At 41.9% G+C, this 13,404-nt stretch overlaps 1 protein-coding gene across 1 annotated transcript; it reads left to right on the top strand.

The window, feature by feature from the left end:
- The first annotated feature begins 5,293 nt into the window (after positions 1–5,293).
- On the top strand, positions 5,294–13,266 carry borcs6 (BLOC-1 related complex subunit 6). Its single transcript, XM_084365765.1, has 7 exons — positions 5,294–5,363; positions 6,873–7,516; positions 7,868–8,054; positions 8,214–8,396; positions 11,301–11,464; positions 11,550–11,633; positions 12,861–13,266. The coding sequence occupies exons 2-7, from the start codon at positions 6,884–6,886 to the stop codon at positions 12,984–12,986; spliced, it is 1,377 nt and encodes a 458-aa protein (XP_084221891.1). The 5' UTR covers positions 5,294–5,363; positions 6,873–6,883; the 3' UTR covers positions 12,987–13,266.
- The last annotated feature ends 138 nt before the right edge of the window (positions 13,267–13,404 follow it).

The following is a 13,404-nucleotide window of genomic DNA, read 5'->3' as shown; positions in this document are numbered from 1 at the left end:
TGTTTGTGTTCTGTGGTTTATTGCGCCCACGAGAAATATATCCAGACACTGAACTACACACAAAGACACAAATATACAGAAGATATAATAATGTATAACACTGTCGAGTGAAAACCACGTTGATGTATCGCTAGTTTAGTTAAAGTGTGTAAGATTCAGGGGCTCTATTGGCAGAAATGTAATATAATATTCATAGTCATGTTGTCATTAGTGTATAACCGCCTGAAACTAAGAATCATTGTAGAGCAGGTCAACTTTTTTCACAAAAAAATAAGAACAAGCAGTGGTTGTGTAGTGATTTTGGAATCAAGAGTCATGAGGCTTTGTACTTTTAAACAATGTTTAGTTTGTCACGGTTGAGTGAGGACTCGATCCAAGGTAATCCAGACAGTGTAAACCCTCTCAGGCCCCGCGGCTGCTGTGACATTTGGGAGATACGAGGCTTCCAGTGAAGTAGAGCAGCTTACATATACAACATTTATTTTTTAAAGACGAAGAAGCACACAAACAGGTTTGCACTCGAATCAGTGCACAGTTATATTACAGGGACTCGTTCCAGTGCAGCTACAGTATTTCTCCTGCACACTGTCCATCACTGTCTTCACTCCAAAACAGTAACATACCATACAACACCAAACCACCATCCGTCTCTGCCAAAGTGACCACATACAGTACTTTCTCATTAAATTATACTGGTATGTTCTGCTGAGCAATCTGATGGGTGGACGATGCGTTCCGATCGAGCCAGATACCCGGCAGCCTCCTCTTTCGTTACTGTTTCCAAACCCTGCGTGGAGGTAACGAGGGGGTCAGCGGTGCTTCATTGTTTTCCGCCGTTTGTTTATAATGTCATGTATGCACGCTACTTTTGAAACTCGACAGGCTCTCTGTGGCTTTACATTTTTTGTCTGCAAAAATGCACATTGTAAGCATAATCGTGGACAAGAATCTCTTAAGAGGAAATAACTGGACTGATGGTGCTCCAGTCAGAGAAACAGGATATCACAGAAAACCATGCATTAAAAAGAAATCAGTACATTGCATTACTGTACTTTGTTAGGAATGAGACATTCCTTCTGTCTGACAAATACAGATGTGATACCATAATTATATTGCCTAGCCTCTCCTAATATACTGTAATATAGCCAAAGGGTACCACCGAGCCCTGCAAGCTGGACCTTATTTCAAAAAATAGACTTTTTGACTGATTGGTGTCAATTTACCAATCGAGGCCATGCAAAACAGATTAACTGCCCACTGGAGGGGAGTTTTTGGAAAACACTATTTTTGTTTTGGCATGTGAGCAGTGGAAACACCATTCATCTTTTCACATGCTCATCGCGGACACTTTTAGACAGAAACATTTTGATGTTCTTGTACTGAGAGAATTGAGGAGTGACACTTTCAGCAGCCTCAGCTGTACTTAGCAATGTGATGGTGATGATGATGTGGTCGGCGTCTTCACATCAAAAGTTTGACATCCAGGAAGCGATGTGCACCGACTTTGACTGTGTGTGAGCACCAAGCATCAATGTCATAAACACAGAGTCCACGTCTCCCTGTCCTGCTGGTGTCCTGCGCTCTGTTGGCCTGGGACACACTGCTATTGGTTGCCAAACAGCCTGCTACTCCTAAGTACAGCCTCACAAAGCCACAAGCATGGCCGTATCACTTGACGCATGCCGTAATCATGGAGCACCAGAGAGAACAACCAACAGAGGACTCTTTCTTTTTTGTTACAACAGATGGTTGAGGTCAAACTGGGCAGATATTTCTTAAATTAAAAAAAAAACATCTCCAAGCTGAATAAATCTTACTAATCTTGCACAGACAGTCATATACTTAAAGTAAAAATCTGAGGACAGCTGTGGTTGGTTTGGACTTACAGTGCATGTGGCTGGGAACAATTAAAAAGCACAGCTACTTTGACATTTTCGCACAGTCACGAGGATGGGAAGGCAGGGAACCATAAATTGCAAAAGAGGGAACTGGAATTGTCGATGATGATTTCACAGCAATTCACAGCCACAATGTCAACAGCTGTCCCCAGAAGTCTTATTACAAAATGACAGACTGACTTCACCGAACCACCTCTGAACTGACTGCTCCCTGGATTGTCCCATTTCCTCGGTTTGTAATTCATTCTTCCAACTTCGGCGTGTTCAGGAGCTTATGAGTCGTGAAACAACATGGACGTCAAGAATAAGATTACCAATCCAGGTCACTCTACGTGGACAGCAGCTGAGACCATATTAAAATATCACGAGAGCAAAAAATGAATACTCAATATGTGACCAACCAAACGTTTACTTCCATCAGCCATGTTTCTTTCCATCTCAAAGTCGTCAAGTCGTGTACCAAAAATTTTCGCCAACTACCTGAGCTGTTGCTCTGACTTGAGGGGGCGTTCACATGAATTTGCCCAATCGGGAACTCATTTTTCCAATTATTCCGACAGCACATGAATGCACGGGCAGTTATGAGCGACAGGAAATTCCAGTTTCAACACGATGGCAGAACAAGTACACTTTACAGGAGCGGTGACTCAAAATGTCTTTTTTATTTGTTGGCTTTATACCCTGTTTCCTCCAAATGACTCAATAAAACATACAGCACATAACAGACCTGCAGAACACTTCAGTGTAGAAAACAAGCACTCAGGAGGAGAGGCACAGAGTGACTCACCTACACATTTGAGTTTCCCCCCAGTGCTCACTCAACCAGAGGTTTCTTTCCTCCATTTTGCTCATAAAAGTGCCTTTTAGGTGTAATAGGAGGTCTGTGCACAGTATCCCTTTCAGAGAAGCTCTCGTGCTGGATGAAACTGTTTGCTCAGGCTGAAGATTGAATTTTACAGCTAACTGCCAGTTTTCTGTGAATCTCCAACTAGTTACCCTGGACATTTGAGGACATCATACCTGACGATGTCCTTCCCCCTGCCTTGCAATCAGAATCTTCATCTTCCATTTGAGAATTGAGAACTTTTTCTTCTTTTTCTTCATTTTTTATAAGACCAGAGTTCCCTTTCAAAATGAAACTACAGGCACTGGTACCACTTTGAGAAGGTCTTGACATTTGAGGGCTAATTTTCCTGGTGTTGTGAGTTGATGAGGAGCACATTAACGCAGCATTCTGCGAGGATAAACGGTCTCAATTAAGGAGGAGGAGCAGATTCAGCTCAGGCCCTCTGAAGAGTACAGTCAACCCGCCTCTGACCTGGGATGCAATTAATACTTGTGATTTACAAGACCTTAAGTCATTTGGTTGCCGATGTGCAGCATCCAGTCTCCAGCTTTTATTATGGAAAACCCACATCTATTGAAGGCGCGTGTTTTCAATTTGCGACGTAACCCTCGTTTTCCTAAATGTTGCCTTTCTTGTGGCAGTTGGTCGTCTGTTAAAATAGCTTCCCTCTGACAGTAATCTCCTCTGAAAGAAAAACTAAATCCGCTGAGGGTCGCAGCAGTTATTGAGCGTTCTATTGGGAAACTGTGGAAACTATTGGCTTGTGTCAGAGGTCTAATTGTCTTTAGGTAAATGTCTCATGCTTTGATGTTTGGCACAAAGGAGAGGGAACAAACGGGACCAAAACAGCCGAGTCCCCACTGAGACAGAGGGGCGCAGCTGGCTCTGGATGAATGGGGTTAGATTAGAAATTTTACAAGTTCTTCAGATGTGGTGACAGTGTGGTTTCGAATCCTCTCTCCTCCTCTGCAACAGTGTTTGTCATTTCTTGCCACATTCAAGGGTTGCGAAAAGCCACAGACGCTGGCCTGGCTTTCACTGTGGAGGCAAAACTGAAGCCTTCTGATTATTTAAACCTTCTCTCCAGTCTGTTCACCATCAGTTTGAATAATTCAGACACATGTATCAAATTCATCAATGGTTCATGAGGCAAAACAAAAACAACAGTGCTACAGCGGATCTGAATAGACACGGCTGTGTGATACTGTGAAACCTGTTCGTCCCTTGTGCACACAGGGATTATAATGATGCTTAGAAGCGATGGGAGTAATAAAGACACCGGTTTGTGAGATGATCCTGGGAGCATGATATCATGAGGGATCATATCAAACTCAATCTAGTATTATGATTCGCAAAATTGTGCGAAATTGTTTAGTACATGTTGCCAAGAGAGATGATTTACTAATCTGTCCGTGCAATATGTCACTGCTTGAACCCCTGCTCTTCACTATGTCACTACTCCTCCTGAAAACAATGTAACACAAGTTAACGGCTGTGTGTTGTGATACGATTAGCACCAGTGGGATGGAAGTTAACCACAAGACATGCAAACAAGATGTGTGCAGAGCAAGTAAAATATGTTTTGTTATAAATCAAACTACACAGCGGTATATACAGGTACAGCTGAAATAATTTTAATTTATGATATTATATAATATATATAACAGTCATAGGGTGCATTTACAGTAGATCACTAGTGAAACAATTAGTTTTCTGTCTCGAGAGACTCCCGTACAGTCAGCAATCACCACTTTTTTCTGATGTTCAGATGAGAAGGTAAAATAAAAACATTTTTCTACAAGTGCAAAGTGGATGAAGATGACATAAACTCAAACAGGACACACTTATCTTCTTCTTGGGTCTCATGACATTGCTGGAAAAGATATACAAGAAACAGCATTCACTCAGATTGTGTTTTTATATGACACCAGAGACACATAATGTCTTCAAAGTTAATAAGCATCCAGAGTTTCATGGTTTGTTTGAGGAAACGCATGTTCGGCTTGTTTACTGCCCCCACCAGGAGGTCAGAGGTCAGCTAAGTGCCTACAGTTGAAATAGGTTCAAATTCTGGTTTAAGGACACTTCAGGTTGAATCTGCTAACACAGCTGGGTGCTGAACCTTCTTCGTCCTGTGTCGTTTGGCTTCCTTACATTTTGCATTATAAAGTCACCAACATGCAACTTGTGTTTTGGGGGGAAGTTCTTGCCTGAGGGACTGTGGTGTTTGTCTCCATCTGTGGGAGAACAGAGACACATGCAGGATGAACCGTAATACAGACAAATAAACTCAAACAGCAACAGAGAAACAGTTAGAGAGTTAAATGATGCTCAGCATGAAGCAGCACTGCTATAGAAATATATAGGGCTATTTTAAATACAGATGAAGTACAGCGGCCTGTGGGTAAAATGTGTTCTATTTATTTCAATAATTGAATTACTCCACGGTGTGCTGCTGTGTCAGTGGTAAAGAGCTGGCATCATTAATAATTTAAATTATTTCGCTTGAGGATTTAGTGTTGCGAGGCGGAACGTTTCTAATCTGTTGTGCTTCTCGGGGAAGGTTTTCATATCGGACTCGTTTGCTGCTTACATTTTTCTGAATAGAAACTACACTGGTGAGTGTTTTCTTCATTAAATTAAGCCCCGTGGCATTATTGTATGACCTTATCAATAGATATGTACACATTTTACAACACATTTCTTTCGTATAACAATGTGAGACAATATAAAGCGAGCTGCGGAAACATTGTGCTTTAAAGGCCAGGACAGCTAACGTTAGCAAGCTAACACCATTTAACAACATTCGCCGTTGACAGCGAGCTAGCTAGGCGGCTAATGACAGCTGTACATCAACTTCCTCAATTGCGAGGAGTTATTAATGTTCGTCCTCATGTCTTTGTTCCTGTTTGTCTTCTATGCAACGTAGTCTTTGTCCACGGACTTTGGTTCAACCTCCACGGACGATGTTTGGATTGAGAATACAGAGCTAGCTAATGTCAACACTAAGTTAGTTTAGTGTCTAAGCTACTGTTTAGCTAAGCAACCCCAATTACGTCATTTCACACTTATGGGAAAATGGATATAATCCATAGGTGACACAACTGCTATCATGTTCCAGTAGTCTTCAACAGGATGAAAATAACTTGATTCAAGGGTGTATAACGATGAGGTTATTAGTTTGAGTTACAGTCCCCACATGAACACAGCCAGGGTTAAGATCTCGGTTTCACCTCTGGAGGCTGGAGGATGAGCCAAATCGTGAGCTGAGACATTGAATCGTAAAAATTGCAGTTTTCATGAACACTTCTGTTACTTTATTCAAGAGACCAAGAGACAAACCAGGTTTCTTATTCACTGTTGCTTTGGAGGAATTTAAATATGTGTTAGCACTGCAGAGGGGCTGGGTTTGTGCAATGGGATATAAACTATGAGATAATAAGGACACATACCAGGGTAGGTCTCCTGGTGCAGGACTGTTTTATGGCAAACTCAATGTTCAGAATTATGTACTTCAATGTGTTTATTTACCTGACTTTGACTTTGTTCAAACAAAAGTAGGCTTTGTGGTACTCAAGAGATGCTCCAGGCTAATGTTACAAATCATATTTTCCAGACATTAGGAAACATGCTTTTATGTTACAGTCCACAGCAAAAATCACATAATAACACCCCTGTCCCTGGGTTTCAAACCTCAGAACTAATGAGTACCAACCAAGGAACGTCATTAGCATTTAATAATGGAAACTGATAGGAGAACTGAATGGAGACAGATATTTCCTGACTGTAAATCAAGAAACTTTTCTTACTTCAGGCTATATTTTATTTAGGTTAAGTCCTTAATTTGACACTGATGCATCCAGCAATGAAAATTGGTGAACATTTTTTTTATATTCCCCAAACAAAGGCATGACAGAAAGCACTGTTTTGGTGCCAATAGCACAACGCAGATGTCAAACTGGCACCGGTCCACTATTAAAAACCTTAAAGTGATACTGAGCCCCAGTAAGCAGTGGTACATGTTATAATCGTTTTGATACATGTCAGACCACTTTTATTTTAGTATGTATTCAGTGTGGGTTTAAAAAACAAATCTCCCCCTCTGACACTCTCTCTTTCTTCTGTAGCAGGTGGAGGGATGAGTCTCTCCCCTGTCATTGGCACAGAAGTGCCAGAAACCGCTAACGGAGTTGTGACACCCATCCCATTAGAGAACGGCCCTCATGTTCCAGTGAAATGTGAGGGGAGCAGAGTGCCCTGTCCTGGGGAGGCATCAGAGGACGGAGCCCTTGGACACTCGGAGAACCACGTAGATGTGGAAAACAGAGTTTACGATGGCGAAGGTTACTTGGAGACAAAGACGTACAATAATGAGAGAACATCTAATATATCATCATCACACACCTCTCATGTGACAGAACCCTCCCTTCCTGCTGCCACATGCACAGGAGACTCAGAATCATCCTCCAAAGACACAGACATTCCTGAGGCTCTCGAGCCTCCTGGAGCAGCTCTGCTGCAGGACTCTGCCCAGCAAGCACACTCCAAAGACTCATCTGAGCGAGGAGGCCCTACTACCACATACAGACAGCCAACGGAGGCAGAGACTGTAGATGGGGGCACTGACAGCCAGGAGGAAGATGAGGAAGATGAGGAGGAGGAGGAGGAGGAGGAGGAGGATGGAGAGAAGGAGAAACAGGACGAGGAGGAAGATGAGAAGAATGAAAAAAAGTGGATTCATCAGCGTGCAGGAGGGAGAGCAGAGGTGGAGGTGAGTGGACTGTAGGATTATTTCCAGCTTTATTAGATTATGTGTACCAGAGAGAGTGCAGGGCATCATTGGAATGACAGAGGGTAATAGTCAACAGATGTATCGAGCACAATCTGAACTACACACAGTGAAATTAAATGTTGTAGAGCTGCCAGGACTTAGCTGCTCTTAAACCCAACTCTCTGCTGAGACTTCATCACAGAGAAGGGAGAGATTGTAAACATTATTAGCTCTCTGTTTAGCTCTCTGGCTGGTTTCATAATGATTCGATTAAATAAGCAGTGATTTAACTTCTCTTTTTCACTTCCTGCTCTGCTCTATTCTTCCTTCACCTCCTCACCTACTGTTTAGTCTTCAAGACACTACTCCTCCTCAGCCCCTGGTCCCAGCACTGCATCCTCCTCCTCTCCTCCACCTCCTCTCCTGCCCTCAGATGATGCCCCCTGTCCTCCCCACGTCATGGCCCAGGTCTGGGTACGCAACGTCCGGGGAATGCAGGACAGCAAGAGCCTGGATGAAATCAGCCAAGCGTGTGGAGGTAAATATTTGTCCAACAGGTACAAAGTCCTTCAATAAAGCAATAAATTAACAGAAAAAGTAGTGGACATTGAAGCTATATTTAGTCGGACCTTAAATAGGACCGTAATTACTGGCAGTACTTTACAGCTTTATTCAGCTGTCGTTGGTGTATCCACAGGCGGTTCGGGGGCCCGGGGAGGCGGCAGAAGCGGCCAGTCAGAGGGCAGACGGGCAACAATCTCGTCGGCTCTGGAGCTAGAGGGGACGGTCAGCCATGAAGGAGACCTGACTAACTTCATCACCAAGAACCTGGAACAGAAAATCAAGATGAGCTCCAAGCCCAGTCTGGACTGCAGTGACTGTGAGTATGAAGCTGAAGCAAACTTTACAAGACGCATTGTGTTCTTTTACTATTGTAAGTCATTAACCAGTTAGTAGAAGTTTGACTTCATATTTTAAAGTGACTGTAAATGTAGTCCTTAAGTGGAGAGTATTGAGACCTCCTGTAGGTGTGTGTGAGAGCTTGGCTTGTATTGTTGCTTATGTCAGAGAGTGTTTATGTATTTGTGTGTCTTTTGTTGTGTTGTATTTAACACGTGCCGAAGAAACATGTCCATACAGTGTATGTTCTGATGTGGAGAATGATTGTTGTGCAACCATGCAGGCTTTCATAGCTGCATTGTATTTGAGGGTCACAAGGCTCCAGCAGACGAGCTGTTTGTATTTATCTCTGTAGAAGGAGAAATGGCATTTCAGCAGGTTAATAGCATTTTTTTGGCAGTGGTGTTGAAACTGCAGTGCAGCGTGTCTGACTCGCTGTCAGATTCACAGCCAGTTTTTCCCTGCAGAGGCTAACAGGCCCAGTCAGCCACTGCTCATCATTTATGCATAACTGTGGTCGTGTCCAAACCGTAAGAGGTAATGGAGAGGGGAGGCAATATCATGAGCAATTAATTGCTGTGTCTGTTGTCTCATGATGGGAGTGATGGATGCTCACATGAATCATGTATCAGCCTGCAGTATTCACAATGCAGCAGATGAGTCTGGTCTGTACTTTATTAATTTCACTTGATAAATAGTTTTCATCTTATTATTACTTATTACTTCTGCTCTTGTCATACAGTACCTTTTAAATTGATTGCAGTGGATATTTGCAAAGGACATACGTGTGCAGATTCTTTGATCCTTTCTATTTCAAAAAGTTTTTATATCAGCTGCTTCTTGCTTCATGGTAGCATGTAGAAACTGAGAACATGATTAAATGCAACTGTGGCACAAGTCAAGTTTATCATTAAGTCATCAGCTCATCATCATTATTTGATGTGTGGGCTGAGTTGATTGGAAAAAATGACTTTTAGAGGCAGACCTGTGAAACTGATACCAAAAAGGTTGATGAGGCGATATATCAGTTCAGTCAGGAAGTCCACTGTGTATTCACGATGGCTTTGATTGAATAATAATGAAGAAAAGCGTCGACACAACAACAGAAAAACTGCCGGTGCGAAATTCACATTGTTATCACAGTCAGGCCTCCTTGTTGGTTGCACTGTCACACCTAGCTTTATCATATAGGTGCACCAAACATAATTTAGGTGAATCTAATTATACATATATATATTTTATAAAGCATGTGCAACCAAAATAGTCGCACTCTGGAGCCCTGCTGAATGAAAACTCTAATGATCACAGTTGTTACGTGAGGGAATCGTGCTGACAAATAATGCAACCAATAAATTTAACCCGAGGTCATTATGGACATTGAATATACATGGTATGTGGACACCTCTCTACGTTTCTGAATTGCCTCTCCTATCTGCTCAGACATCTGCACCACAGGAGGGATGTTGAGGTTAGTCAGACAAACTTAAGAGGAAGCAGAAGCAAAAACAAAACCAAAAAAAGAATCAAAATGTAGATCGCAACCTGTTTGATATGTGACTCTTTGTTTAGACTCAACAGTCTTTGAGTCTTTCTCTTGTTCTCCTAGTTTTAGTTTTGAGAGACTAGTTTAGCAAACATTACAGCTGCATTATAATGATGTGAAAGATGGATAAGTGGTTAGAGAGACCTTCCCTCCAACAAGAAAATCTCAGGTTAGTTCGTTGAATCCTAAGCAGAGTCCTCTCTGGGTGAGATTTTTAAATGAATAATTGAAATGTGACGAAGCCTCTTTGCCCTCGCTCTCTCCATCTACCTTCTTGTTCCTGGGTGATTAAAATAGCCTCAGACTGTGTTTTAACGAGGCAGCAGAGACTCAACCCCACACAAATTGAAACAGAGATCGCTTTCCAAAAGGTCACACATACACACCAGTTTCACAAATCAAATCATCTCTTTGAGTTCAGCAGGTTGATTCAGTCCAGCCTGTCCATTAGCAGCCATCTGTCTTGTCATTTTTCCAAGAGGAAGACTGTGAACCTCTGCCCTTCACAGAGAGAAAAACCCCTCTGGATTAGAGCACCACTCAATTTAAACACAGGAACACAGTCAATATGCCCTGTGTGGCAGCTTGTTCCCGCTACCTGCTCATTCAATTAGGATGGATGATTCACAGACCTTGTTTAGACTGGAGGGATTTATAACTGAGGACCTGCTGCAGCCCGATAGGAACCAGTTTCAGGGATGGAAACCGTTTTTTTTTCTTCCACTTGTTTTCTTTACTCCATGATTTAATGACTCGAGACGCAAGTGTACTCTTAGTTAGATGCCGTAATTAGTTTAAATCTGCACAGGCAGATTTTCCTCAAATGGGAATAATTCCCCAGTTAGTGTTGTGTATTATTTGTGTGTCATGTTCATTTTTCTCTCTCAACACAATATTTTGTTATGTAGTTATTTTTAGCTTGTGCTTGTACACAGGTTGTGCCTGCACTCCGCTTTGTGTTGTGCTTTGCTTTTTTCTGACCGTCTACGTGGTCTTTACGAATGTGTGTGTGTGTTCGTACGTATCAATCAGTCAGTCGACTGAAGATAAATCATTAACAGTTTTAAAACAATCAATTCCTCATTTGTCGTTAATCAAGCAAAAATGCAAAGATTCTCTCCAATATGAGGATTTGTGGCTTTTAAATCATTACAGATTAAATGTCTTTGGGTTGGACTGTTTAAATGAGGGTTGTCAAAACGTGTGATGGACATTTTTCACTATTTTTTAAAACGTCATGTAAATTATTCTATTTATAGAATAACAAAAAGAAAAAACTGTATTAGTTGCAGCCCTGCTGTTTTATATGATGCATCTAATTTCATGATATCTTCCTACCAGCGGACTGTTCAGGTCCCATCTACCGAAGCCGGGGGTTGTCACGGAGACCAGCTGATATCCCTCCCATCGATCCAGCTGTCCTATTGGATCTTCAGAGACACACCCAGGAAGTGGCCCACAGTGTGGAGATGATGATGCGGAGCCTCAATGGAACCATCCAGAATGTGAGTCTAAAACTCTGAAAGCTCTCAAACGAAATGTTGCGTTTCTCTCTGATTGATTGATTGATCTGTCTGTCTGCTCATCCAGATGACAGCTCTGAGCGTGGGCTACATCCAGACCTACAGAGACTCAGTCGACAGCCTGGGAGAGTCTGTGGACATGAGTATAAAGGTGACACTGTGTGTTTGTGAGGTGTATCTGTGTGTTTGTGTGTGTGGGTGGAGAACACAACAAGTTCATGCTCGTTCACTGGGGTTGTTGGTTGTAAGTAGTTCAATGGGTCCGCCACAACATGAAGTAGAAACTTATGGATCACAGATTGATGATAGCCGTTATCTTCCTCTTTGCCCAATTTGAATTGTGTTTTCTAAATCCTCTTGGACACAAACATTATTTCATTTGTTGAATATAGGCGTGTCACGATTTCAATTCTAAATCAAAAATGAATCGAATGAGCTTTAAATTTAAAGGAATAAAGAACAAAACACTGTAATGACAACACAGCAAGCTTACCGGAGCCTCTCAGCTGCACTTCCAGACACTTTCCTTTATACACGACAATGATCAACTTTATTGATTTGTTTTGGAAGAGGGTTGACTTGGGATAGATTTGAGAAACTGAACTTTGTAATTAAATTTCTGCCTTTTGTTGTTTATTGTTGAATCTCCGAAGGATGGTGTTTTTTGTTGGAATCTATATTTTTGGTGAATATTATTTGAACTTGTCCAACTCCCCTTCTATATCTTTTTAAAGGAGAATTTGAAAATGTAAATTACATTTTACTCTACAGGGTTTTACAGATTTGTTTATGAATGGGTCATTTTTACATAGAAACAGGCTGTAACCGGCAGTGATGGGAGAAGTACTCAGATCTTTTACTTACTGTTAGTAAAAATAGCAACACCACAGTGTATAAATGTTCTATTACAAGGAAATTCTTGCATTTAAAATCTTACTTAAGTACATAAGTATTGGTATCAAAATATAAATTATAGAGTTGGGGTCCAATTTCCAGTATTTATATACCTCAGGGAAGCTTACTACATAATTTAACATCATAATAAATGTTGTCAAGTAAATGAAGGAGTAAAAAAGTACAATATTGGCTTCCAAACTGTAGTGCAGTAGAATAATAAAGTAGCTTTAAATGAAAATACTCAAGTTCAAGTACCCTGAAATTACACAGAAGGACAGTGCTTGAGTAAATCAGTAACCTTCCACCCCTGGAAACCAGACTGTCTGGCTTTGTAGCAGATGCACATGAGCAAACCAGAAAGAAAAACATTTCAAGTCATTGAAGCAATTCAGCTTCGTTTTGCAAATCTTCCATCAAGGCCACAGAACCCATTCAAAGTTTTCATTCTTGTCATTTCTGCCTCACATTGTGTTTCCCACAGGGCATGTACACACTGATGGCTCGCTGCGAGGAGTTGGATCGTTCCATGCAGCCCATACACACCCTGGCCTCACAGATCCGCGACATCAAACGCACCCTGGACGCTCTGGAGGCGATTTGCAAGTAACCCCCGCCTGTCCGGGACGACTACACATCCCAGCCGCATAGATCCGACATCAAGCACATGACTGAACGAGGCTGTCTGCAAGTAAACCCACCTTTCTGCAAGTAGCACACACACACTGCAGCGAAGATTAAAGTGCACCTCTGGATCCATGGAACCATTGCTACTAGGCATGCTGGATGATTGGCGCTCATAGTCCCTCCGCTTGTTCATCATGTGAAGATGATCATGTTTGTGTTGTGAGATTTCAAATGAATTGGGCTTGATCTGCTCTCTGGGCTCAGCTTTCTCTTTTGTTTTTATCTAAAGCAACCTCACTTCCACTAAAGAAGATGAAACTAAATCACACAAATTTACCTGTTTTGGAGACACTTGGTCAAGTGCCATGGACACACACACACACACACACACACACACACAC

This window comes from Pagrus pagrus, assembly GCF_965226575.1.
Source record: "Pagrus pagrus genome assembly, chromosome: 11".
Lineage (NCBI taxonomy): Eukaryota > Metazoa > Chordata > Actinopteri > Spariformes > Sparidae > Pagrus > Pagrus pagrus.
This window is presented reverse-complemented; position numbering and strand designations above follow the sequence as displayed.